This window comes from Misgurnus anguillicaudatus, chromosome 1 (genome assembly GCF_027580225.2).
Source record: "Misgurnus anguillicaudatus chromosome 1, ASM2758022v2, whole genome shotgun sequence".
In the NCBI taxonomy this organism is placed as follows: domain Eukaryota; kingdom Metazoa; phylum Chordata; class Actinopteri; order Cypriniformes; family Cobitidae; genus Misgurnus; species Misgurnus anguillicaudatus.
The window spans coordinates 13,418,331-13,445,937 of NC_073337.2; the positions used below are offsets into that span (position 1 = coordinate 13,418,331).

At 36.2% G+C, this 27,607-nt stretch overlaps 1 protein-coding gene across 1 annotated transcript; it reads left to right on the top strand.

Moving 5' to 3' along the window:
- The first annotated feature begins 1,535 nt into the window (after positions 1–1,535).
- Positions 1,536–27,607, top strand: b4galnt3a (beta-1,4-N-acetyl-galactosaminyl transferase 3a). Its single transcript, XM_055191317.2, has 20 exons — positions 1,536–1,915; positions 12,391–12,461; positions 12,586–12,618; positions 13,248–13,337; positions 13,427–13,517; positions 13,602–13,702; positions 16,303–16,370; positions 16,835–16,910; positions 16,996–17,062; positions 17,926–18,069; positions 18,160–18,266; positions 18,799–18,899; positions 20,621–20,685; positions 21,879–22,050; positions 22,416–22,636; positions 23,062–23,215; positions 23,310–23,382; positions 23,526–23,679; positions 26,012–26,138; positions 26,768–27,607. The coding sequence occupies exons 1-20, from the start codon at positions 1,780–1,782 to the stop codon at positions 26,865–26,867; spliced, it is 2,151 nt and encodes a 716-aa protein (XP_055047292.1). The 5' UTR covers positions 1,536–1,779; the 3' UTR covers positions 26,868–27,607.

Here is a 27,607-nt window from a genome sequence, read left to right on the forward strand (position 1 = left end):
AACATGACATTTACAGAAACATTGTACTTTTTTGAACGTTAAAATAGCTCTGCGGCCACCCGATGAACTGTCTGTCTTAAAAATGGCCCCAAGCCAGTTTGAGTTTGGGACCCCTGCTTTATCATCTGTGTGCGCGCACGCAAGCGCTGGAGCGCGCTGCGACGCTTCGATTGCATTTAGCTTAGCCCCATCCATTCAATGGCACCATCCAGAGACAAAGCCAGAAGTGACCAAACACATCAACGTTTTTCCTATTTAAGACGAGTAGTTATACGAGCAAGCATGGTGGTACAAAACAAAACGTAGCGCTTTTCTAAGCGGATTTAAAAGAGGAACTATATTTTATGGCGTAATAGCACTTTTGGGAGTACTTCGACTCGCCTGAAAAGTCCGCTCCCCTTCTCACTCTCATAATGGGAAAGGGAGGGTGTTACTGCGCCGATTCGAAGTACTCCCAAAAGTGCTATTACGCCATAAAATATAGTTCCTCTTTTAAATCCGCTTAGAAAAGCGCTACGTTTTATTTTGTACCACCAAACTTGCTCGTATAACTACTCGTCTTAAATAGGAAAAACGTTGATGTGTTTGGTCACTTCTAACTTTATCTCTAAATGGCAGCACTGAATGAATGGGGCCAAGCCAAACGCCACCGAAGCGTCGCAGCGCGCCCCAGCGCCCACGCGCGCGCACACAGACGATAGAGGGATGTATCAACAATTCTTAGTTAAGGTAATAACATATTTTAATATTGAAAATGAGTAGACTATTCCTTTAATATAATGTCATGTATATTAAAAGACCTATATATTTAATTTTTGTGTAGTAATAAACCATATCTGTCAAAATGATTTGCAACATTCAGCATTACTGTGTGTTATTCGTTTTGAGCGCTTGTTATCTGGGAATACCAAACCTGCAAATGTCACGTCTGGCCAATCAGAATCAAGAATCTCAATGAGATGTGTAATAATGAGAGTTAGCTGACATATAGTTGCAAAGTTACTAGGTAGTTCAATGTCTAAAGTGTATAATGTGTAAAGAGTATTGAAATAAAATGTGACCCACACTTGAATTTCCTTATTTTTATTTTAGTATACCAAAATCTACTAAACACATACAGTACACATTCAGATGTATGCCTATCCATTGTTGCTGACTTTTTTAAAACTAGTCAAGTCTGTTTTGTTGTCATCACCCACAGATAGGCGGGGCCTAGTTCTTTGTTGACTATATGAATGAGATGACTGTGGGCGTGTCGCCTGAGAATACAGTCATTAAACTGAAACTTGTGCTAAACTGTATCGTTCTCTGTTATTTATGATTTACAGTGTCCCACTACTACTACTACTGTACCTCACTTAAAATCAATTGAAATGATATAAAAAACACATTTCATACTAATAAACATCCTCAGGCATTTGAGATGAGCTCTCCTGAGAAGATAATATAGCAGATCTCATTTCTGTTCCTCAATAACACACCTTTAAAGGTGGGACCAAATGTAAATTCTCACAAGACAATGGATCAGCATATCATAGGAGTGGCACTGCGTTCATTTCAGAAGTCATGTCAAATGTCTTTTCTAATTGTCTTCGTAACATATCAAACGGATCAAGTAAAAACTCAGGAAGGAATTCTGCTGTATAGCCAGCAGCACATTTGACTAGGACTAAATACTCAAATGATATCTTGTCAAGCAGGTTTTGCGTGTGTGACAACGGCGTCTAAGAAAGAAATAACCCAATAGAGTATCATTCTCGGTGCTCAGTGTGTAGCAAAATGTTGATCGTGAGAGCTTTCAACCAGCATAAAGTGATGAAATATTCATTTTATTTTCTGACTGTATGTGTTTTTTTTTATTTTGTCATATGTTTGGGAACTTATTACGTGGACTCTGGGAAGTTATTACCTGCAGGTGAGTACTTATTTTTTGTCATGCTTTATACTTCTTTTTTTTAATAGATCTGTTTAGTTTCAGGTCCGAAGTTTTACCTTAAACAGCAATATGCAACACAGATGAGACTGAAAAAATGTTTTTAAAACAATACGTTATATAGCGTAAAGTAATATAACTTTGAAGTTCACAGGTGTAAAATGCAAAATTATTTAAATGACATTTTTGAATCGTATGAGTTCAAGTTATACCTGATGTGAATGACTGATGGTAAAAAAGGTAAAAACCAACACCCCTATCATCTAACCAAATGGCCTATTTGAACTGTTTTGGTGTCAGAGGTATCAAGTGAGTTATTGTATGAGTGGTCTTTCATCTGGAGGGGTGGGGTGGGAGATGCAAGTAGAAAACCAAACATTTTAAGACAAAAAGTTACTTAATGTTAATTTTATCATACATTTTCTGCCTTGTTTGGGTGATTTGCGTCAGTATGCCGTTGGTGGTCATGAAATTTTTATTCTGCCAAACTCATCTCATTTTACAGCGTAAGATGAATAATTTAAGTTCTAAGAAAATAGGATTAAACTGTTTCTGCGTAAACAACATTTAAATGAACACTGAAAAGTTGTGTGTGTGCATGTATCTTAACCTTGTCAATGACACGTACACTAAGCCTCAAAAATCGTTTTAATTTTAAATATAAATCTATTTCTCAGAAAGTGGAAACTTCATATTATGTATCATACTACGTCTGAGTTTTCCTTCTTTACAATGCATTTAATGAGTGTACACAAGTTTCTATTGTTTTCATAGTAGATTTTATCATAATTATCGTTTAAGTACTGCCTAAACCACCATTTTTGCAAGACATACTGTAGTGCTTGAATAGTTTACGTAGCTAGGAGCAAAAGTTCAGAATGCATTTTAATATTAAAAAATATCATTGAATCCATGCACACACATGCATTCTGTCCTACATGTGCTAATTAGACTTAATTCTTAGACTTTTTTCTTTTTATTTACATGTGCTTCATGCATTATGTACAATATTAGATCTAGGCACAGTAATAGCTTTCTTCTTCATAGTTCATCGTGTTACACTCTTTTAATGAATGTGTTAAAATAACACATCTTGTGTCTAGTTAAGGACAACGCATCTATTCTAACACATCTCTGTGTTATTTTTGGAATAACACACTTTGTGTTGTTTAATCATATCTTGTGTTGTCCCTTCTATTTATTTGAACTCAAAATCAACACGAAATGACACATAATGTGTTAAATAGGATAACACAAAAACGTGTGTTAAAATTAATCTTTGGGTGTAGGTGTTCCTGTAGCTCAGTTGATAGAGCATTGCATTAGCAACCCAATTGGCTTCGATTTGATACCAGGGAACACATCCTGATCAAATGAAGAGTTTCGTTGCGAAACATTTTTTTTAACATTTTTGTCAAAACATGTTAATTATTATGTTATCATGTTATTATTTTGTTTTATGGTGCTACTTAGCTGTATTTTTTAAGTTATGAAGGTTTAAATCAAAACAAACCAACTGCAGTTGAATTGATATTAATTGGAATGCACAACCAAGAAACGAGATTTCTGACAAAGTTATCTCGTTTTGCAACGAAACTCTTCAAATGTATAGCTTGGAATGCACTGTAAAAAAAAATCCAGCATGAAGTTAAAACAACTTGGTTTTGCTAGTCAATTCAACATACTACTTTAAGTGCTTTAAAAAGTTGACATAACTTATAAAAACAAGTTGAAATTGTGTAACTTATTTGTTAAGTAAAAGGAACATAAAATATACGTCGATTTGACAAAAATGCTGCATTTTTACAGTGTTGTATTATTTAATTTTTAACCATGTATCAGCATGAGCTCGCACACATAAAGACTTTTTGTTTTGGTATTTATGGCTTCCATTGTAGACATCTGAATACAAGAGCAAGACACATAATACAATTAAATGAAGAAATATAATGCACAACTGTAAAGAAGGAAATAAAGGAAATATTCTATAAATAGGTACACCTGTGCATGGGATAGTAAGATGTGCTGATTAACAGGGAACATAAATACATAGGAATTAATTTACATTGGTGAATAGAGCATCATATCCTTTCTAAACCGTTGAAGTATTGTATTAAGAGAGGCCTCGTGGGGCAGCTACATTCACATCAACCCAGTCTCACCCCATGGCGTCAATATTTGACGACACTTGACCATGCGTCAATGTGTTGACGCGGAGGGTATGCCTTTCGCGTCGTTTTTTGGCGAGCTGGGGACATCAATACTATTAAGTCCGTTGCATTCTCTTTCCTATTTTCTTAACATTTTCTAACATTTTCGCGTCGGTTTAGGGTTAGATTTACATAATGACATCCCTACCCAAACCTTTCCCTAACCCCAATGCCAGGCGACAACTGTTTAATTTCGCGTACCTGGTAGTGTTGAGGTCCCCAGTTCGTCGGGGAAGGGCGCGAGGGGTATACCCTTCGCGTCAACATATTGACGCATGGTCAAGTGTCGTCAAATATTGACGCCATGGGTGTGAGACCGTGTTATTCACATTTATGCATTTGGCAGACATTTTTATCCAAAGCTACTTACATTGTAAAAAGTTGGATTGACTTAACAATTACTAATTGGTAACACCAGACAAATGAAGTAACATTTTAAAGGAACAGTATGTAGGATTGTGGCCAAAACTGGTATTGCAATCACACAACTTGTGGCTAAAACTGGTACTGCAATCACACAACTGGTGGCCAATATACAAAATGACAACATAAATAACACGGTCTCACACCCATGGCGTCAATATTTGACGACACTTGACCATGCGTCAATATGTTGACGCGGAGGGTATACCTTTCGCGTCATTTTTGACGAACTGGGGACTTCAATACTATTAGGTACGCGAAATTAAACAGTTGTCGCCTGGCATTGGGGTTAGGGAAAGGTTTGGGTAGGGATGTCATTATGTAAATCTAACCCTAAACCGACGCGAAAATGGTAGAAAATTGTAAGAAAATAGGAAAGAGAATGCAACGGACTTAATAGTATTGAAGTCCCCAGTTCGTCAAAAAATGACTCGAAAGGTATACCCTCCGCGTCAACGTGTTGGCGCATGGTCAGGTGTCGTCAGGTAATGACGCCATGGGGTGAGACTGGGTTGACATAAACATCAGTTGAGGGCTGCAACTCCACATTTTAAATGATAATATCCTGGCCAGACCACTGTTGTGAGTGATATAAGTATTTGAAATTAAAATTATTTCTTAATGTCTAGAGACATATTAGGGACATTTTATAATTAATAGATATACATTTCTTACATACTGTTGCTTTAAGTTGAATAAACTTACAATTTTTGGGTGTTACCAATTGAAGTATTTTTTTAAGTTTATCCAACCTTTTACTTTTACAGTGTATGAGCAATTTATATTCAGTTTCACCTAATCTACATAGAATATTTATAGAAAACTCACCGCAACAAAGGACAACATGCAAACTTTGCACACCCAAGCTGCACAACATGTGGGCCTTTTTAATATATCCACAAAGCCACTGTGTAGCTACTGAAAACCTTATCCCAATGTTGAACTATTGCCCCACAACTAGGATTATAAATAATAACAATAAAGGGAAATATAGTAAGATAATTGTCAAAACAAAAACGTCAAACGCTGCATTATTTGACAGAAAACTTCATGACATACAACTCAAAAATAAAAAGCTAAATATGTCACTTTTTTGGAATGCTGAGATTCTTGTTATTCGAATGATGTAAACCTTTTTAAGATATAGTACAATTGGTGTCCTTTTCAGGTGGTTTTTTTTTGTTGCCTTTTTCAGGATTGCTAAGGGGCTAATTTGCACATGTATGGCAGTATGCAAGTGTGTGGGCAAGAATTTTACAAATGAAAATATTCAGAACACAGTATTTGTTTTGTAGTCCACCTATAGGGCATGGCGAAAACAAATTTAGGTCACACTTCATTTGAGGTGTCTTTTACGAGAAAAATGTATACAGTCTAACTATTGCATCATTGTATGTTTCAATAACATTTTTCAATTCAACGGGATTTTTCAGCTTATCTAAGAATGTATTTATCACTGTTGCTGGTTGTTATAGACCACCTTCTGCTCCTGTATGTGCTTTGACTGTTTTAAGTGAAATAATTGCTCCCCACATCACTTCTGAATTTATTTTGTTAGGGGACCTGAACTGGAATATGTTTGATCCTCCATCATCCTTAAAATGACAGCTAGATGCACTAAACTTGTCCCAGATTGTGCAGGCCCCTACAAGATTTAATTCAAAGTTTATGAATCTGGCTCATTGATTGATATAATTCTTACTAATAGGCCAGAGAGTTATACATCTGGACTATTCTGTCAAAGCTTTAGTGATCACTGTATTATAGCCTGTGTCCGCAAGGGCTCCCCCATAAGAAATCCCCCGATGCTTGTTTTTAAACCCTGTTTGAAAAAGTTTAATGAACAGGCTTTTTTGAATGACCTGGTTGTTATGGACTGGTACAGAATTGGGCTTATTCCTGATGTTGATGAGGCGTGGCCATACTTGAAATCCATGTTCAGTAGTGTTCTGAACAAACATGCCCCTTTTAAAAAGTCCAGAGTTTATTCGCCAAAAACACACCTTATGGCGCATAGCAAAGACTTCTAAGAATATCTCTGACTGGCAATCATACAGGGCTATGCGAAATAAATGCACTCAGTCTATTAGACAGGCAAAATTGAGTTATTTCAAGCACCACCTGAATGTTAATGGTTCTGATCCACGAAAATTTTGGAATACCATCAAAACAATGGAAAATGAGAGCATCACCTCCCGTTTGCCCACTGTAATTAAACATGATGGTGTTGTTATCACAGATAAATCCAAAATGGTTAATCAGTTTAATCAACATTTTGTTAATGCTGGCTGTACTTATGAGGATAGTTCCGATATCTCTACTTGCTCCTCTGCCAATTTGTCAACTGCTAGGCATTCATTTGTCTCAGATCCCCCTTCCTTTTTCTTTAAGTCTATACAAGAGATTGATGTACTTGAGGAATTGCTCAGCCTGGATATTCATAAATTCAGTGGCGAACCGTGGGTACTTCAGCTGGGCCTTCAAAATATGCAATGAAGTGCAAATGCCTCTCCATCCATAATACTAGGCTATTCGTATTTTCGTTAAATCATACAGTGAACGTGTAAAAATTCTGAGCACGCAAAGTTAAATTACAGAATGGGCATTGTCTGCCTTTAAATGCAGTTTTAAAGTTTAAAATTACTTTAATCTAACTGATAAACACAAATACAGATTCTGCTGCTCTGTAATGACAGGGGCTCTGTAAATTTGCATTTAACAAGCTTAAATTATGTTCTTTAATTTATATTTTATTTTTGGAAATATATATTTAGCTGTCGGATACCTTGTTAATCTTTTTCATAAAGGGAAATATAGCACCCTGCGTTCTCAGTGCACTTCCTTGTGGCTTATAACTGTTGTTATAAGATATCCAGGGCTCGCAAAATCGCTAGCCCGAGCCCCCAGGTCCCGGGGCTATTGCGAATTCTTGTCGGGCTACCAAAATGTATCTCCGCCCTGTCCATCGGGTATAGCGAGGTAAAAAATATTTTTCGCGTTCTCTCAGATTTAGTTAGGAAATTATATTGTATGTAATTCGGCGTTGTCTGTCAGTCATTACTATCCTCACGTAACAAGTGAAACTTTCAGGAAGTGAAAGTATAATTAAACGCATTATTTTTCTCGTGTTCACGTCTGATATGCGAAGCGCTCCTCTGCACGCGCTTCTCCCCGCTGTGCTCTTCACGAGTACCCGCTTAAGTAATTTCGTTTTTACCTCAGCCAGTCACAACGTCAATCACGTTTCCGCCATTTACCTCAACCACCGCAGAGATTCGGGCCATTAGACTGTATTAATATTAACGGTCTATGATCTTCGTCTTTGGTGTTTTACGGCAGCTCGCATCCAGTTTGTTGCATGATTAGGACTTCATGAAGGCTTACAATGTTTTGTTTTTTGCCCGCCCACTTGAACTCAAAACGTGATTGGTCGATTTGCCTGTCACTCTCCACACCAAAACACATAGCTTGGCCTTCCCTGGGATTCATGAAGTCCTAACCAATGAATGAGCCAGCTAACCGGGCCTTAATAGAGACGGACGATTCTGATTGGATTAGATGTTTTCATGACATGAACCTGACAGTAAGCTTAACGTTAGAACATAGATGAGAGAAAATATATTACATGTATTGTATTGAATTGAATTAAATAGAAATTAAAAAATGTAAAAACATATTTTTATTGAATATTATTTATTTGTATTATTATAATAAAAATCTTTTTATACATTTTTTTAGGCCTTCTCTGAAGGCGTAGAAGGCCCTGAAGGTTCCCCACTGCATAAATCCGCTGGATTGGATGAATTAGATTCATTATTTTTAAAGAAATCAGCATATATTATTGTAGCACCTATTACTTGCATTTTTAATCTTTCACTCCATACTGCTGTTTTCTCGAGGGATTGGTAATCTGCTGCTGTAACCATGGTGATAACTCAGATTTAAACTGCTGTAGACCTGTTTCCATTTTGCCCTGTCTCTCTAAAATATTAGAGAAGTTGGTCAATAAGCAGCTTACTGTCACGGTTAATCCGTGTCATGTCTTGTCTCTGTTCCGATTGTTGTCACCTGGACTGTCATTGATTAATTACCTGCCTCATCACACCTGTGTATTATTAGTCTGTTTGTATATATACCCCTGCCTGTTGTATGTGCACTTGCCGGATCATTGTCATTACTTCCTTGTCTGTTCCTGTGTTGGATGTTCCTGTTTTACCCGCCGTTGTATGTTACTCGTGTTTTGTTTCCTGTTTTATATTAAATGTTATTTATTTCTTGAGAACCCTGCGTGTGCGTCCTGATTCCTTTTACCAGTCATGACACTTACGCACCATTTAGAGACTCTTAATGTTTTTAATCAGTTTCAGTCTGGTTTCAGACCCGGTCATAGTTGTATCACTGCTACACTTAAGGTTGCCAATGACATCATATCCGCCATCGACAATAAAGATTATTGTGTAGCTGCATTCGTTGATCTGGCCAAGGCCTTTGACTCGGTGGACCATGATATATTGCAGGATAGACTACGAGGCATTGGACTTTCTGAGAGCTGTCTGGCTTGGTTCAAGAACTACTGCCTTGGTCGTTCACAATTAGTTAGGGGGGAAGGGTTCCGGTCAGATCATCTGCCTCTATCTAAAGGGGTTCCACAAGGAAGCATACTGGGGCCTATACTTTTTAATATTTATGTCAACGATATTGCTTCTGCTGCAGGTGATTCTCACATACATTTATATGCTGATGACACCATTATTTATGCATTTAATTCTTCCTTAACAATCGCACTTTATTGCAGGCCAGTTTCACTCGTATCCAACATGCCTTCTCCAGTCTTCATTTGGTTTTAAATTTAAAAAAAAACAATTGCATGGTTTTTAATAGAAATCTACCAGACATTGAACATTTGCCTAAAATCTTATCGCTGGATGGCTCTGCAATCGACTATGTTGATTGCTATAAATACCTTGGTATCTGGCTTGACAGCAAATTATCATTTGAAACTCACATAAATCTTGGAAAGGTCAAATCTCGTATTGGTTTTCTTTATCGTAATAAATCTTCTTTTACACATTCTTCAAAACAGCTTTTGGTTAAAACAACAGTGCCTCCGATTCTGGAATATGGGGATGTAGTTTACAGGTCTGCTTCAAAAACCGTCCTCCATAAATTGGATGTTATTTACCACGCTGCAATCCGTTTTGCAACTGGAGCCTCATTTAATACTCATCATTGTGACCTGTATTCTTTACTGAATTGGTCATCTCTCCATTCACGTAGGCAACTTCATTGGTTTTTGTTTATTTATAAAACCATTATTGGTAAAACTCCATCCATCATATTTACAGTCCCTTTTAAGTGTTAATGATATCGGTCGTAATCTGCAGTTTTTTTAACCTTCGCATACCCAAAGTCCTCTTTTGGTCGTTGTTCTTTTAAGTTTTCTGCTGCACATGATTGGAATCAACTGCAGCAGACGCTAAACTTAGCTCATTTATTTCGCTTTCTTCTTTTAAAAACTTAGTTCAATCAATAACATATGATCATACGTGTTTTTAGTAATTGGTTTGTTTTTATGTGGCACTGTTTATAGCTGTGTTATCTGTATTTCTAATATTCTGTATTGTAGCCCACTGGTTTCTTATGCTGCCTCTTGGCCAGGTCGTCATTGCAAATGAGAACTGGTTCTAAATTTACATACCTGGTTAAATAAAGGTTTAAATTAAATGAAATAAATTCAATTGTATTTATATAGCGCTTTCCACAATTAGTAATTGTTTCAAAGCAGCTTTACATTAATAAAAGCAGGGGAAACACTGAAAAATCGATAGACAAAATAAGTAGCAAAATACAGATTAAAATGAACGAGCGAGCGAAGTAACCCTGGGAGAAAAACCCAATGGGAAAAGTTCTAGGAGGAAAAAACCTTGGAAGGTGTGTGTGTGTGTGTGTGTGTGTGTGTGTGTGTGTGTGTGTGTGTGTGTGCGTGCGTGCGTGCGTGCGTGCGTGCGTGTCCTCAGGATCAAAGACGAGACAGGGAAAGAGAGACAAAATCCTATTAGTGTAGGGGCCATTTGCATGTTACGCAAGTGTCACACAGTGTTGGTTTACTATCTACTCGGTTCCAGACAGGCTAGCTATTGCAGCATAAGTAAATTACCCAGACGAGTTATGTGAATGCTTTGTTCCATACAAGCTAACTATTGCAAGATAAGTATATTTTCTAGACAAGTTATGTGAATGCTTTGTTAAAGAAAAAAGTCTAGACTTGAAGTGATCGACTGTGTCTGATTCTCAGACATCAGATGGCAAATCATTCCAGAGCTTAGGGGCTAAGTAGGAAAAGGATCTACCACCTTTAGACACTTTTGATATTCCAGGGATATTTAAGAGACCAGAATTTTGCGACCACAATGTATGTGATGGATTGTATTCTGATAGTAATTCTCTAAGATACGAAGGTGCTAGCCCATTTAAGGCTTTATATGTGACATATTTTAAAATGTATGCAATATTTAACTGGTAACCAGTGTAAAGATGCCAAAAGTGAGCTTATGTGTTCATACTTCTTAGTACGAGTAAGCACTCTTGCAGCAGCGTTTTGAACTAGCTGAAGCTTGTTTACCTGATTTGCGTGACATCCCCCAAGTAACGAGTTACAATAGTCTATTCTAGAGGTCATAAAAGTGTGGATAAGCTTCTCTGCATCTGATGGCGTATTTTTGAGATATTTCTAAGATGTGGAAAGTGTGGAAGTGTGGAAGATGGCACCACAGTGCAGCATCTACGGACAACTTGTAACCTGACATATTTAGTTTGAAATGATTCGGTTCAATAATAAGTATCTCTGTCTTATTGGTGTTTAGCAAGGAAGGAAGTTATGTGCCATCCAGTCACTAATATGGCTAATACAGTCTGCTAGCTTAGAAAACTGGTGGGTTTCGGAAGGATGTGAGGAAATGTAAACCTGGGTATCATCTGCATAGCAGTGAAAACTTATGTTATGTTTCCTGATAATGTCTCCTAGAGGTAACATATATAAAGATAATAGGATAGTACATAGAACGGACCCCTGCGGTACGCCGTATTTAACCGGGGAGTGATATGATTCTTGCTCATTTACATAAACAAAGTAATAGCAATTTGTTAGATACGATCTAAACCAGGCTAAGACCTGACCACTAATGCCCACATAGTTTTCTAGTCTATTGAGTAAGAGTGTGTGATCTATTGTGTCAAAAGCTGCACTAAGGTCTTTTAATATAAGAATTGAGATTTCACCACGACCGGATGTTAATAGGAGGTCATTTGTAACCCTAAGCAGTGCTGTCTCTGTGCTATGGTGGGGCCTGAATCCTGATTGGAACTTTTCATATGTGCTATTATTCACTAAGAATGCGCATAGCTGAATTGCCACTACCTTTTCTAATTTTTTACTTTTAACATTGCAGGTAATTACATTCTAAACCCTAAACCTACAGCCCAGACTATAGTTTGTTTTTTATGTGTATGCAAACGTAAGCGCATGGTCGACCACACAGCCTTACAAAGTATATTTTTTTGACTCGTACGTGTAGACAAACGCTCAAACGCACATTTTGTATTATGTATGTACACAGTATTCAGTGTAAAAAAAATGCAGCATTAAGTTAAAACAACTTGCTTGTGCAAGTCAATTCAACCTACTATTTTAAGTTTTGAACTTATAAAAACAAGTTAAAATTGCTTAACTTATGTTAAATAAATGTTGTGAATAAATGTAGCATGTCAACCAACCATTTACATAACATTTGTGTTTGAGCATTTGCACAACTTTTGTCTTTCAAGTGCCTCCAAAGACAGACCCAAGCAATGATTTAATCAAAAGAGATGTACCCACAGATTCTGAAGTTCCCCAGGTGAGATAGTTGACTAACAGGTTTGCCCATTTGGTTTATTACCGTGCTGTATGTTAAGCATGTTGAGATAGAAACAAGAGATTAGAAGACTTTTTAATTAACTCTTCTCTTTCCTGTCAACAAGGTCGTTAACAAAGAGCCGAGTCAAAATCCGAAGGTGGGTACACAGATTCTTGTAAATGAATTGTGAATAATTTGTTAAGAAAGAATTATATTTTTTTTATATTTTAACATTGACTTTGATTTGATGTCCCATCAAGGTAAATAACCAAAATATGCCACAATTATTTGATTCCAATTTGGTGTTTGCATTAAACCCCCAATGCCATTTCGGAAAAAAACAACACTCCTTAGATCCAACGTGTGCTGTTTGAACATGCAACACCTGAGTAATACTTGGAGGAGGACACTTATTTCACTGTTACTAGACATTGAGTGTTGCTCAGCAGTTTACTGTATATTACATTAAGAGAGTGTCAAAGGTACTTTTTTGTGTGATGTAAAAGTTAACAAAAACAATATACATTTTGTGTTTTATTACCTTATATCCATGGATATAAAACACACAAAAAGTCACTTTAAAAAATACAGGACATAATTTAGAAAAACAAATTGAAATTGTTAAACCTAATTTGTTAAGTTTAAGTAACATAAAATATATATGTTAATATGATATCAAGATATTGTTTAGATCAGTGTAGCTGCAATGTCAGTTTACATGTGTCCTCATTGAACTGTCTGATTATTACTGTATTATGGATATTGTTATCTTCTTCTTCTTCTTAGGGTCGTGTGAACATGCATGTTTTTGAAGACTGTTGTGGCGCATCTCTGAATCATCTTAAAAGTAACCTGCTGTATCCACTATTTCCCAATGTAAGTTCTATATACATTTTACAACATCCTATTTGTTTGAATTTTATGGCCCCTTTGAGTGATATGGTGTCATCTTGTCTGCTTTACAGGTACGCACTACAGTAAGCAGACTTGCTATTTCACCACAATGGCAAAATTACGGACTGAGGTTATTTGGTTATATTCACCCCATGGAAACCGGTAGGTCCAGCATTTGTATATTTTTAACATTTTTGTAATGTCTTTCCTTAGGAGGCAAATGCAGTGATGTTGTTTTATTTATAGGTGAATATATTTTCGCTGTCGGCTCTGATGATAATTCTGAGTTCTGGCTCAGTTTAAACGAAAGTCCCCAAAACCTTGAACGTCTCGCCTATGTTGGTGAGGTAATGCAAGATTTTTTTGTCTGGTTTGTCCAGTGGGTGGGTTTTTGCGAAAGCTCTTGCATTGGAGATCTCAGACTTCCAATGCAAGTGCTTTACTGTAAACATGTTTCTTGTATGTTATTATAAACTCATGTTATGATATTATTTTCTGTGGTAGACAATGTGCATATTCATTTCAAAACAGAACAATGCTTTGATTTAAAGGTGCCGTAGAATGTAAAACTGTATTTACAGAGGAATAGATGAATAATAAGTATTCTGTACATGCTAATGACATGTCGTGAGCCTCAAACACGACCCTGCTGAAAAAAACAGCATACCAGCAAGACCAGCATATGTTGTGCTGGTTTCTAGTGAACACCAGCTAAACCAGCACCAAACCAGCATTAGCACCAGCATTAGCACCAGCTAAACCAGCACCAAACCAGCATTAGAACCAGCTAAACCAGCATTAGTACCAGCACCCCATGCTAGTCATACCAGCATATGTTGTGTTTTGGTGCTGGTAGGACCACCAGCTAAACCAGCATAGACAGCATAATTCCCATGCTGGTCCATGCTGGTTTGATGCTGTTTTTTTCAGCAGGGGATTGTTTCCTCCTTTGTATGTAAACCGTGTGCATGCAAAAGACAGCATGAAAAGAGTACAATTTTTATATAACACCAACTGTGACGTTACAGTCGAGATGTACCCCCACAACCTTAAATTACACATTAAATTTAGTGCTATGATGCTAAAAATAAAGTTGTGACTGCTGAGTTAGCGCTATATGCTAGTCAATGCTATATGCTAGCGTTTAGGCTGAAGTTTTCCTGTTGACATTACAGTTACGTTTTGCAGGTCCATACTGAAAAAAAAAACACAAACTTACCATTAGGAACGTCTATTTCAATCTCTGAACTAGGGATGTCAAAATATGCAATTTCCCATATTCGATGATCATTTAAATTAACGATCAATCAATCGAATAATCGTTAACAGTAATAGTGCAATAAGCCATTACAGCAGTGACATATAGCCAATTACATAAAAGTGTGCGTTAAAATGCCAGCTTCCTCACGCGAATTAAAAGTTTTTATTTTGTCTACATAATATGCTAGTGGGATTGTAAAATGAGTCAATGTAGTTGGTGTTTTGATAAAAATCATCAATTGAATCTCGTAATGAAATATAATGACTAATAGACACAGTAAACTCCGCCTCATAACGGGCACTCCGCACAGTCGGATGAAAGTCTGTGCGTCCATGACAAAATAAGTTTTCATTATCATCAAGTGTTATTTTTCTAGTTGTTCACCTTGCTTTCTTAGTCGTTGATACATCACTTGTTGAAAGGGCATTTTTCCCGTCGTCACCTCAGCTTTAGACCTGCGGCATATTTTCAACAAAGATGCTTATTATGAAGACTTCAACCTTCCATTAGAAAATCCGTTTAGCGTGTAGCGCCTCAGCCAGTAATGATGATGATCAATGATATATGTTGTAGGCGTTCAGAGTGTAACGACAGTCATTTTTAACAGTTTCTTGCCAGAATGTAAGTTTTACATTTTAATCTGTTTATTAAAAATGGCTTCTGGTCTCCTTCCCTGTGTAAAGCAGTGTTAGCAGCGTTGCTATGCTAATCTTGCAGGCTTCCCTGAAGAGGGTATTTGCTTTCAGTATCCTAACTGTGTTTAGATTTTCGGGATCGGAACCTCTCAGATCCACTGCGGATGCCATTTCGTTGCGTTAGCAGCCAGCCTCGTCTCTAATGAGGTTATAAAGCCCAAGTGAGTGTTTGGCATCAAGCATCGTTGTGATCATGGCTAGTTTAACTTCTTCGCGCTTGTTTAATTTTTTCACCAGCTGTGTATGTGCTTTGCGCAGGCGCCGGACACACGTGCTTGCTTTGTCGACAATCGTTAATTTTTATCGATTTAATTCTTATCGAAGATCGATTAATTGTTAACATCCCTACTCTGAACAATTTATTATTCCTCTAATTCTGTATCTTCGTCTGATACAGGCTCAAACATAAGGTCTGTTTGTACACACTCTCGCTTGAAAAACAGCAAATCAGAGCAGAGCTCAACATTATTATTCATGACCCTTTCAAGTAAGGTAATAATAGACCATTTCATTTTGGGGACAAATCCTAGTGTTGTAAATGGACACGTAAAACCATATCTGGTTCATTTTTGCACTTAATAAAGTCGCAAACCTTCTATGTAGTATAAGAGAACAATTTTGTAGCAAGGCATTCTTTGGCACCTTTAATAAGTGTTTAATAGACGTATTTTATATTTTAATCCTAATTGCTTACTAATATTGAAATAACAGCTTACTGTTTAACTGTCTATGACAAAACAGCGTACAGTGGTTTCAGCACAAACACACACACACACGTAAAGTCAACACACATAATGTCAGATGACTCATTGTGGAAAACAGTTTGGTATTGTGTTTTGCTTCAACTTGATTAAATAACCCAACAACCATATTGGACCAGTATGAAAATTTAACTTATGAGCAAATCCAAAATATAGTTTTACTAAAGGATAAACTACTGTAAGATTGAACATGATGATTGTGATTGAACTTCTGAACTCTTTTGATATAGAGTGGAGAAGAATGGACCGCTCCAGGCGAGTATTGGAAATTTGCATCACAGATATCCAAACCTGTCTTGTACGGAACATTTATTTTTTTAATATTTATTTGTTAACACTTTACAATAAGGTTCATTAGTTAACATTACATACATTAGTTAATCTGAACTAATAATGAACTGCAATTATAAAGCATTTATTAATGTTTGTTAATATTAATTTAAAAAATGACTAATACTTTAGTGAAATCTTGTTACCTTAAAAGCACTTAAAAGCTTTATTTATATTAACTATAACATTAACAAAGACTAATAAATATTGTAAAAAATGTATTGCTCATGATTTGTTCATGTTAGTTAATACATTAACTAATGAACCTTATTGTAAAGCGTTACTATATATTTTATAAACATACTAAAATATGCTTACAAAAGTGTAGCACTCAACTCTCTCTCTCTCTCTCTCTCTCTCTCTCTCTCTCTCTCTCTCTCTCTCTCTCTCTCTCTCTCTCTCTCTCTCTCTCTCTCTCTCTCTCTCTCTCAGGTTGGTGAAAGATATGAAGTATTTCTTTGAAGCCATTTTGAAACAGAGCAAAGGGATGGATCATCTCGAAATAGCGGTATTTCTCTCAGTTACAAGGACAATGCAATATACTTCACATGTTTATTTGGATATCTTGTTTATATCATTTTACTTTTTTCCAGTGGCGTTTAAACCAACACAGCAGCATTTTTCAAGTGATAACATCAGAGTTTTTATCGGTGTATGAAGGTATGTTGGTAAATACTGGAAGTTTATGCGTAGCTGCCGTTTGGTGAAATGTGGATGTGCTGGTAAACACGGTGTTATGGCATCGCTATGGCATTAGTACGGTACTTGATTGGATTTGTCGGATTTTAGTGTATAGAGGGTATGCAACGACGTCACTTTTCCACGTGACCATGCCGGAGCTTGCTCTGTTAAGTGGCAAAACTTTCAACAAAATAGCTGGTTTTCATAGACAGTAAAACAGCTTTAATTGAATTTAGTTGGCCTTAACGGTGACCGTTAACCCACCGTTGTTCATCATAATGGATGTTTTTTAATGAAGGCTCACTGACAAAACTTTGCAATTACACAGAATAAAAGTATTCATTGGTGTATTTTTATAGGATTTTTTATCTCAAAATTGTACATACGTGACATATGGCTATTGCTACTGATTTATTTTTCCTTTGAGTGTTTTTTGCAAGACCGCTCCAAATTTTTGTTGAAAATGTTAGCACAGTCGATCACACAACTACTTTTTCCATTTTAGACACGTTTTTCACGCTATGTTAATGCTGTCGCTCAGACTTTTTGCCACTCAGTGGGCGTAACCGCAGTCATTTTCGCCAAAGGTGACGTCACGGGCATACCCTCTATTGCTATGCAGTGGCTTAGCTATTTTTGGCCAAAAGAGATCATGCCCAATTAGGGGTGTGTTCAGCTGTGTCAGCACTAAATGTTTATTTTAGCAGACATGACCCATTTGTCATTTTGGGAATCAATTTAATTAACTGCTGGGAAATATTCATAATTGTGCTTCTCCAGTAAATGTGTCTTTGTGTGTCGTAGGATTTGTCAATAAAATGTATGCTCATTTTCTTGTCCAGATGAATCAACTCTAAAAATGGGAGACATTGATCACATACCTCAAACAGAAGCCAGTTCTGATAGATTTCTTGATCCGATTCCCATATTGCCCTATTCTGGAGGAGACATGGTTCGAAAAGATCCCCGAGATTATATATTTAAAAGTAAGAGGTGTCTCTGTTTCATTAAAGTGAAAAATACCCTTGGCTTCCCAAATGCACTAATAATATCTTTATCTCTTTCTGTTTAACAAGTTCCAATGATGGAAGAATCTTACATGAATGGCTTGTTTCCTGAATGCCATTATAAACCGAGTTACATCATCAATTCAAGAATTGAACGATATCAAGGTGTAAATTTGGTAAGTATTTTTAATTACATACTTTATGCTTTATGCCAAAAAAAAATTAATTTTATAACTAATGTATAACTAATGCAATGTAATACAATAGCCACAAATTAATACATTTAATTCTGTATTAAAGAAAATAATGTGGTTAAGAATAGTGTTAGTACAAATTAAGTAACTTATTTTACAGATAAGTTGTAACTGAAGTCACAAGTTTAAAACTTTGCACAGACAATGTTAGCAAGCAGTTTTATAAAATGTGAACAAGTGCAACGTTATGTTTGCTTAATATTTTCTTTGCACGAATATATTAATACCCTCTCTAGACTTTAGTTGTAAATGCATTTCTGTAAAAAAGATATGAGTAAACTTATACACATTAAATTATAATCAGCAGATTTTTACTAAACTTTCCTTTGTGATTTTTCTCGTTTGGGGGATATATTTTTTAATTAAAATTAAAACAATGCTGATTAAGAAAATAGTGCAATCATATCTGTTATCAATCAACTGTTAAAATAAACTAAAAATCCTCTTCTTTTAGATTCACCTTTCATCAGTATACCCAAATGACTACACAAGGCAAACTACCGATCATGATGACCAGATATGTTTCTATAAACAGGATCCATCTTTTCAGGAAAAGTAATAATGAATTACTCATCTTGTTGTTCTTTAACTCATTCCCCCGCCATTGACAAGTTATCTCGTCAATTAGGAAAAAACATGTGCTTCTGATTCACTGTTTTATGGTCATCTGTAATACCATGATTATCCACTAGATAACCCTAGATCTTACCCAATTTATAAAAAACTAAAGATAAACATAGTTTATTATGTTGGCTTGAGAAAGTCAACATACTGTTGTTGCACTTAAAATTTTTATTGTTACTCTTTTTTTCAAGACTACATTTAGGGCCCTGTTTTAACGATCTGAAGCGCAAGTGCGAAGCGCAAAGCGCAAGTGACTTTGTGGGCAGATCTTGGGCGCTGTTGCTATTTTCCCGGCGGGAGAAATAACTCTTGCAGGCGCAAATCAATAAGGGGTTGGTCTGAAGTAGGTTCATTATTCATAGGTGTGATTTGGGCGTAACGCCAAATAAACCAATCAGAACGCTATCCAACATTCCCTTTAAACGCAAGGGCGCAAGTTCCATGGCGGGTTGCTATTATTATGACGGATTTACCAGGCGCACGCCAGGAGCGGTTCACAACCGAGGAGACAACGTTCTTGTAAGAGCAATCAAAGACAGAGAAGTTGTTTTGTATGGGGATAGGAGAAACCCACCCAAATCAGCGTAGGTTAAACAGGCGTGAGAGGAAATAGCCACAATTGTCTAATCAGCTGGCATCCCCATTGTTACGCCAAGCGCTACAGTGATATCAGGAGACGGGGGAATCCCAAGCTTGCCAGCATAAATCGGGCACGCCGTGTAACGGGAGGTGGATCTGCCTCTACACATGACCTGACGCCAGCAGAGGACATCGCTGCGTCCACCCTCACCGCTGAAAGGGTTTGGGGGCTTTGAAATCGGACCCAAGAAACGCAAGCAAGGTCCAACCCCAAAGTGCACTAACAAATCAAGTTCATATACATTAAGGTTTCTTATGAAAACATTTTAATTATTATTTACATAAAATAAACGTAATACAGCCAAAATATTTTAATCGTTATTTGCATGAAAAATGTTTAACGCAGCCACACAATAAATAAAAACTATCACCACAATGCTCACCACAATGATTTCCCTTATCTCATGTGTTAATATTTTTTATTGTAACAATTTATGATTTGCAAAAATAACTGTTGCCTCTGTGTAGATTAGATAAGCAAAGTGTGTGCGTGTTGTGCACGCTATTATGGTCAAGCATGCGCACTTAAAATAGCATAATGAGCCACGCGCAACGCGCCACTGACTTTAGAATAGTATTTTTTGGTCAGTGGCACAATTGTTTTTTGAAACTGCAAAATAGCATCAGAGATGGTTTGCGCCGGAACACACACACACAAAACACAATCAAATCTATCTACCTACCTACCCATTCATCTACCCATCTATCTGTCTGTCTGTCTGGCTGTCCGTCCATCCGTCCCCCATCTATCTATTTATCTAGCTTCTGTTCTTTCATTTGATATATTTGTATGTTTATATATTTTTAGAACAATATTTTCCTGGAAGGCATTTTGTGATTTTTTTGTGAAAATTGCTGACATTGCTCGCTGGCAACTTTTGAAAAAATGGCTGGTGGGGTATGAGTTAAGGTAGTTTTGCTTGCCAAACAAGTTTTCCACTACTTTGTGCTTGTAACTGTGTTACTTGTAATTGCATGGTGGATGTGTTTATCTTCTGTGTTATCTTTTAAAGTCTAGGGTTTGCTCCGTATCTGAGCGAGGTTGAGGATCCTGAAGTACATGTAAACAGCAATGGCGGTAAAATCCATCTCTCATTTACTTACTGTACAGTAAATGCTACACTCTTAAAATAAAGATTTAAAAAAGGTTTTACAGCCTCATGCTACCTGATCGGATAACCCCTTCATAACCACTGCAAGATGTAAACAGCACTAATGAATAATTCATTAATTGTTTATAAAGCATTGTTCCTACATTAGTGAAAAGTTGAATCAACTTCAAGGTTACAAAATTACTTTTAATAATAATACAAAATGTGTTTAATAATGCACTGTAAGTACACAGTAGGCATTTAAAATAAAGTCGGACCCACATTACTATTTAGTAGCACTTTACTAATCATAGAGATTAAACATTGAAGGACGTTCATTAGCCATAACTAGAGACCATGTGTCAGGGTGTGGTGATGGATAGAACCCAAGCGCAGACAGCTCGTAACTTAAAGATCTTTTATTTTAACATAAATACCCTCGAGGGGGCAAACAATGACAAGAACTCAAAATATCAACACAACAGGACAAACCGAACATGCGAGACACAATGAACCAGCACCAAGGCATCAGACACAGTGGCATTAAATAGGGAAAACTAAACTAGGGAACAATGACAAAACAGGTGGGAATAAACCAATCATGAATAATTAACAAGAAAACAAGAGGGTGGGGTCAAGACTGAAGACAGGAGAGCACGAGGCACACATAACACAACACAGGTCACGTGACTCCCCACACAGACACAAGACAAGTATACGGGATGTTAGGATCCTGTCAAAATGAACTAGCCATTAAAACAAGACAAGATTCTGACAGGATCCTGACACCATGATTAGGCATGATCTCTTTTGGCCAAAAATAGCTAAACTGCTGCATACCAATTAAAAACACACCAAATTTCTAATAAACTGCTTACTAATGTCAATATGGGAACAATGATTTATAAATGATTAATTAAGTAATAATTAATGCTTAACAGATGCTTCATATTATGTCGTTATTATAAAGTGGTACGCGGGATCATAATATAATGGCATTTTTAGGGATTCATGTGTTGAACATCTGGGATGGCATGAGGTTGAATTTTTATATCACAGTATGAAAAAGTAATTCCTTTATTTTTAAGAGTGTAGACTAAAGTTTTACTAAATCTACATTGCTTATATCATGTTAACAGAAGTCAGTACTAAACCTTTGTAAATCCCAAACTATGTAAAGGTCCTACTTGGCAACGTGTCTATGATGTGAAACCCTTCGATGCTGCTTCAAAGCAAAGTGCACTTGTGGCCAATTCATGCAAAACAGCTGGAAACATCATCATGGCCCAAAATGAAGTCATGCCCATTGTTAAAGGTTTCATGACAGCATTGCAATCAAAGGAGGAAACACGGTAAGCTCATCCAGTGTCTAGCTCGGAGTATTTTAAACAAATTTTGTGCAAGTGGTACTTGCTGAAATATAATGTCGTTTTAATTCATTTAGACTTTTTATAACAGCATAATTCCTAGTTAAATTTGTGTCTTTTGTAGTTTTGATGATTTTACTATTATTCTAAATTATGGAAAAAATATCTATAAAAATAAGTGACCCAAAACTTTTCAACGGTAGCGTATTATTATTATTATTGTATATTATATTAATATTATTATATTATTATTGTTTTATGTTACTTTAACTTAACAAATTAAGTTAAACAAGTTCAACTTGTTTTTATAAGTTATGTCAACTTATCACATACATTTTTCATCTTTGCAGTGGCTTTTCTCTGTTACGCCTATTGAATGTAGTAAGACGTAAAGACAATGATGTAGGCAGCCGTTATCTGGTGGAACTGGAACTTGTGGGCCCACAGGGTCAGAAGGTTCTTGCTTCGCGTTACGTTTACTCAACACAAATGTCATCTCAAGAAGCCATTCTCTGCAGTCCTAAAGATTTCAACTGGAACCCTTCTGCTACCGTTCATATAATTGTGGCAGGTGATGAAAATGTTCTTATAAATATAACTTTAAATATGCTGCATTCAGATCTTGTCTAAACTGTAAATATGAGCTGTACAAATCCTCAGAAAATTATTTAACTTAAAAATCCTATATAAGCAAAATGCTTTCATGTGTGTATGGTTAAAGCCAAATGATGGAGCAGCACTTTCTAAAAACATTTTGTGCTTTTTCTCGTAATCATTGAAATCAATTAAATAAAATCATTTTCTGCATGTGGGTATTTTAACTATTTATTCATATGTTATCAAAACTTTTCCAAATTAAACCTTTTTAAATTAACATTCCTACAACACACCGATGAGTTCAACAAAGATTTGAAAGGTTTTTGACATTCTGATGTGAACACACCATTACTAATTTGAATGAGTTGTGTTAATAATTCTTCATTTGTCTCACCATAGTAAAAAATCAAGCCAGATGGGTCATTCAGTTTATCAGGGAAATGGAAAAAGTGTACAGAGCAACTGGAGATAAGAACTTTAACGTGATCATTATCGACTATAATAGCAATGACATTGATATTGAGAAAATACTCATGAAGTCAAAGTTACCAAGGTAAGTTGAGTAAGTGTAAGTTGTCTGACAAGTTAAGATGTAAATGCAGTACCATTTATTGTCAAAATGTAAACTGCATTGTATGTTTACCAAGTTACACCCTCAAGAAGATGGAGGGTAATTTTCAAAGGTCTGGAGGCCTTCAAGCTGGAATAGATCTTGTTCAGGTTGGTAACTTTATTTTAACACGTAAAGCTCTTAGTGATTTGTACTTGTCCTGTCTTTGAAACAAATACTTTGGAAAAAGCAATGCAGAAGAATGGACAAAATGTAGCTACTATTGTTTTAACTTTGATTTTCACTTGTTCAGGATCCTCACAGTATTGTGTTCCTGTGTGACCTGCACCTCTACTATCCTGTGAATGTAATAGACAGTATACGTAAACACACTATAGAAGGAAAGATGGTCTATGCGCCTGTTGTGATGAGGCTGAATTGCGGCGCTTCTACATTAGCCCCAACTGGTACAGCAGACAATTTATTTATTGCAATTTGTAATCTCAAAATAGGCAAGGGGCTCCAGTGGGTAGCACTGTTCGAACCTTGGCTGGGTCAGGATGTCTTTCTGTGTGGAGTTTGCAAGTTCTTCTTGTCAGCGTGGGTTTACTTTGGTTTCCTCCCACACTGTAAAAACTAAAAAGTTGGATCAATCTAAAATATTACTTCAACTGGTAACAACTAAGTTTATTTCACTTTAGGTGAAACTAAAAACGTCCAAAAATATGCAGGTCATGTGAAATGAAGAGATGCCAAATTGTCCTTTCCCACCAGAGGGGTAACTTAACAAGCTCTCTAATGAAGTCAACGCGGAAGTGACTTGCCTGGTACAAAAAGTTTTTTTGGTCTTTATAGCTAATTTTGCTCTTCATGACAACTGTGAGGGGGGTGAATATTTTTGTAACTCATCCTTTTAAATGATATTAAGCCTTAACGTTTTGCATAATTAAGGGCGTGGCCTCCTTATCCGTTTATATGTGTGTATATCCATATATATCTCCCAAGGGTTTTTTCCTCCTAGGACTTTTTTTTATTTTCTCGGCTAAACAGCCCGGGGTTTTTTCTCCTGGGGGTTTTTTACCCTGAGGAGGCAGCCTTCTTGGGCTTAACTTAGCTTCCTCTTCTAGACGTTACATTAGAAATACGCTCGCTTATAATGTCGAGTCATAGCCGCAGCAAATTTGACTGCTTATGCTATCGTATATTATGTTGTGCTATCTGTCGTTTTTCTGTGCTTTTACTGCTTCTATTAATGTAAAGCTGCTTTGAAACAATTAAGTATTGTGAAAAGCGCTATATAAATAAAATTGAATTGAATTGAATTGAATTGAACTTGAGTGATGGGTGAACTCTGACTGCTGTCACTAGAGTCGAGCTAAGCAGGCGTGGTTGTAGCAACCAGCCACCTCAGCTTCACCCACGCCCCGACTCTTAACCCATTTTCGGTTATGAGTGAACTATTGGCTTCATATACTATAGAGGCTTTCATCAGATGCACACACGTTGTCGCAGTTACGCATGTGGACGGAACTTAACTTCTGGTCTCTGTTTGTTCAATGGTCTGGCTAGTGGCTAAACTGAACTCTGGAACAAATACCTTATCGAAATCTTTTGGTTTCCCAAAGAGGGGAGATGGCGATCATGGATCACAGATATGTGAAGGGAGGTTTGGCAGCCGATTTGTATTTAACATTGTTTACATTCATTTTACACAGTAACGTTAGGCAAGTATAGTTTTTGATACGCTTTAGTTATGATTTGAACTAAGGTAATTTACTTGTTATTTATTTTGCTTGTTATCAGAAATAAACCACTCTTAAAGGACTCTATGGTTATTAATTATTTGCCGAAGTTTACCAGAAGATACTTTTGTTCCACAAAAGCTGTTTGTTTATGTTGTTACTGCTGAAACCGTATATATCAGCTTGTGTATAGACCGAGTACAGCTTGTGTGTAGACTAACCAGTTCTCACTATGAATATAGCCATATATGCTGGAATGAAAGTCTGGACTGATTTTCTCTCGGATTCTCGGGAGGGGAAAATCGGGCTAAAATCCTGTAGCGTGAGGCTAGCTCTAGCAATTGTATAGCAATGTCTTGGTAACCACTTAAAGGCATAGTAGGCAAGTTTAAGTCTAAAAAATATTTTTTGGTCTTTATATACCAATACATAAGTAAAATGTAAGTACTCTGAAAAAGAGAGTATAAAAATCGAGTGTCTGTAGACCTCTCACCACTGTTCTTCTAATGCCACACCCACAAAACACATGAACGCCTAACTTTATCACTGTGAATTTAATACTCATTATCAAGCTAGCATATCGATACTGGTAAAGTTAAAAATATATTTGGTTTGATTCGGTAATGAACAAGCTAGTTATATTTATAAAAAAAAGCTAAAAAAAAATTGCATTGATACACTACCGCATCGTTGACTTTCTTTTTCGGAGTGCTTGCGTTTTGCTTGTGTGTTGTGTGTAGGGACAGTTTGGGCAGGTTTGGAGGAAAGTTTCTTGGACAAAGTCCTGCCTATTCTGCCTTTAAAACCTTCCTGACAGCAGCTACGGCATTATAATATTTGCATAATGAATTGTTATTGGTTTTTACAACTATTTAAACATCCATTACTGCCTTGATGCTGCAAATTGCACCACAAAACAAATGCTTTGAGGTTATTCCCATTTCAGTTATGCATAAAAGAAGGATTATGTCTAAGATGTAATGGTGTAATAATAAAACTGAAGTAATGTCAATGTGATATTGGTTGGGTAAGACTAAATATCTTTACTGTTCCATAGGTTTTTGGGAAAGTGCTGGTTACGGTCTAATGGGACTCTACAAATCAGATATCGACCGCATTGGTGGAATGAACACAGAGGAATTCAAAGACAAATGGGGTGGTGAAGACTGGGAATTGCTTGACAGGTAAATGTTGTTTTTTTACAGGTTTTATCTCACAACTCGTAATTACTGTGAAACTATTGTCACTAAACTGAATTGCAAGAACAATAATAGAAAGAGTTAACTTCAAGTCCTGGTTTACAATAGTAACTGGTTGAGCCCATGTTGCTATGTCGGGCTGAATATTGATACTTAAACAAACAGAGCAATAAAGCACCACAATGCTTAGACTTTATGAAGAAATTAAAACCATTCTTGCTAAACTGGTAAAGTATGGTACTTGAGAGAGATCATGCACTATAAAAAAAAATGCAGGATGAAGTTAAAACAACTTGGTTTTGCAAGTCAATTCAACCTACTATTTTTGACCTGTGATAAGTTGACATAAAACTTAAAAAAAAATTAAGTTAAACAATTTTAACTTGTTTTTATAATAAAGTCAAAATATATTTAGATTTGACAAAAATTTGCATTTTTACAGTGTGGGTTCGATTTCAGGGTACAAATAATAAAATATATGCTTGAATGCGCTTGTAGTCTCGTAAGGTAGTCTACATAAATAAAAAGCATGACTTAATATTACACTGGAATGTGATTAAAATGACATACTTCATCTTTTATAATATTTTAAAACATCTTTATTTTTCTTTTAGGGTCTTAGGAAATGGATTAGAGGTAGAGCGGCTCCACCTGAGAAATTTTTTACATCATTATCACTCCAAACGTGGAATGTGGGGGGAAAACTCAACATAACAGAAGATCTCTGCCTTCATGCTGTTATTACAGTTTTCTCTTCAAAAACAATATGAATGCGTCAGTGGTGAATGAAGTTGTCGTATGACTGAACTTTGAATGAAGTTGTTCTTTTACAAGGAATTAGTTAGCTAAATTAAATGTGATAAAAATGATGTATTTAAAATGTATTTGGCAATTATGTACATTTTGTTCTGTCCTTTTGCACATTTATGGTTAAAATACTTTGTACATAATGTGTTTGCAGATGTACATGTACAAAATATATTTTTAAGTATTTTGTTGTGTATGGGATTAATATTTTTTATATTGCTATTGTATAATTCTTATAGATAGACATATTAAAGTATGTCTCATACATTTTTTTTTTTTGTAAAAAATGTAATGAGTGAATGTTCTTGAAGAATTTTGTGGTATTTACTGTATGTAGCAATACGGAAAATATGACCTGAATATAAAACATAAGTCGTTATTATTTTTCTAATACATTAATCATGGTGAAGCAAGAACAAAGTTGTAAACGAGTGTTTCACTAGGTCAATAATAAAATGTAGTTTACTATCATTCTAACATGGTATAGCTTTAAAGGAATAACTACCCCCAAAATGACAATTAGCCAACATTTTACCCTCAAGCTATGACAGCCGGTGACTTATTTTTTGGGGGCACACGATGTGAAGCTTGTCAAAACATGTATTTAGCCCATCGTGTGTGGCTCATCGTGTCCAAATATGTGTTTT

What these genes read in the sequence shown, in the direction of transcription:
- b4galnt3a (XM_055191317.2), top strand. Translation starts at nt 1,780, where the DNA reads ATGTTGATCGTGAGAGCTTTCAACCAGCATAAAGTGATGAAATATTCA. An exon ending in GATATCAAGGTGTAAATTTG is followed by an intron (nt 18,267 to 18,798) that starts GTAAGTATTTTT and finishes CTCTTCTTTTAG; the next exon opens with ATTCACCTTTCATCAGTATA. An exon ending in GACTGGGAATTGCTTGACAG is followed by an intron (nt 26,139 to 26,767) that starts GTAAATGTTGTT and finishes TTTTTCTTTTAG; the next exon opens with GGTCTTAGGAAATGGATTAG.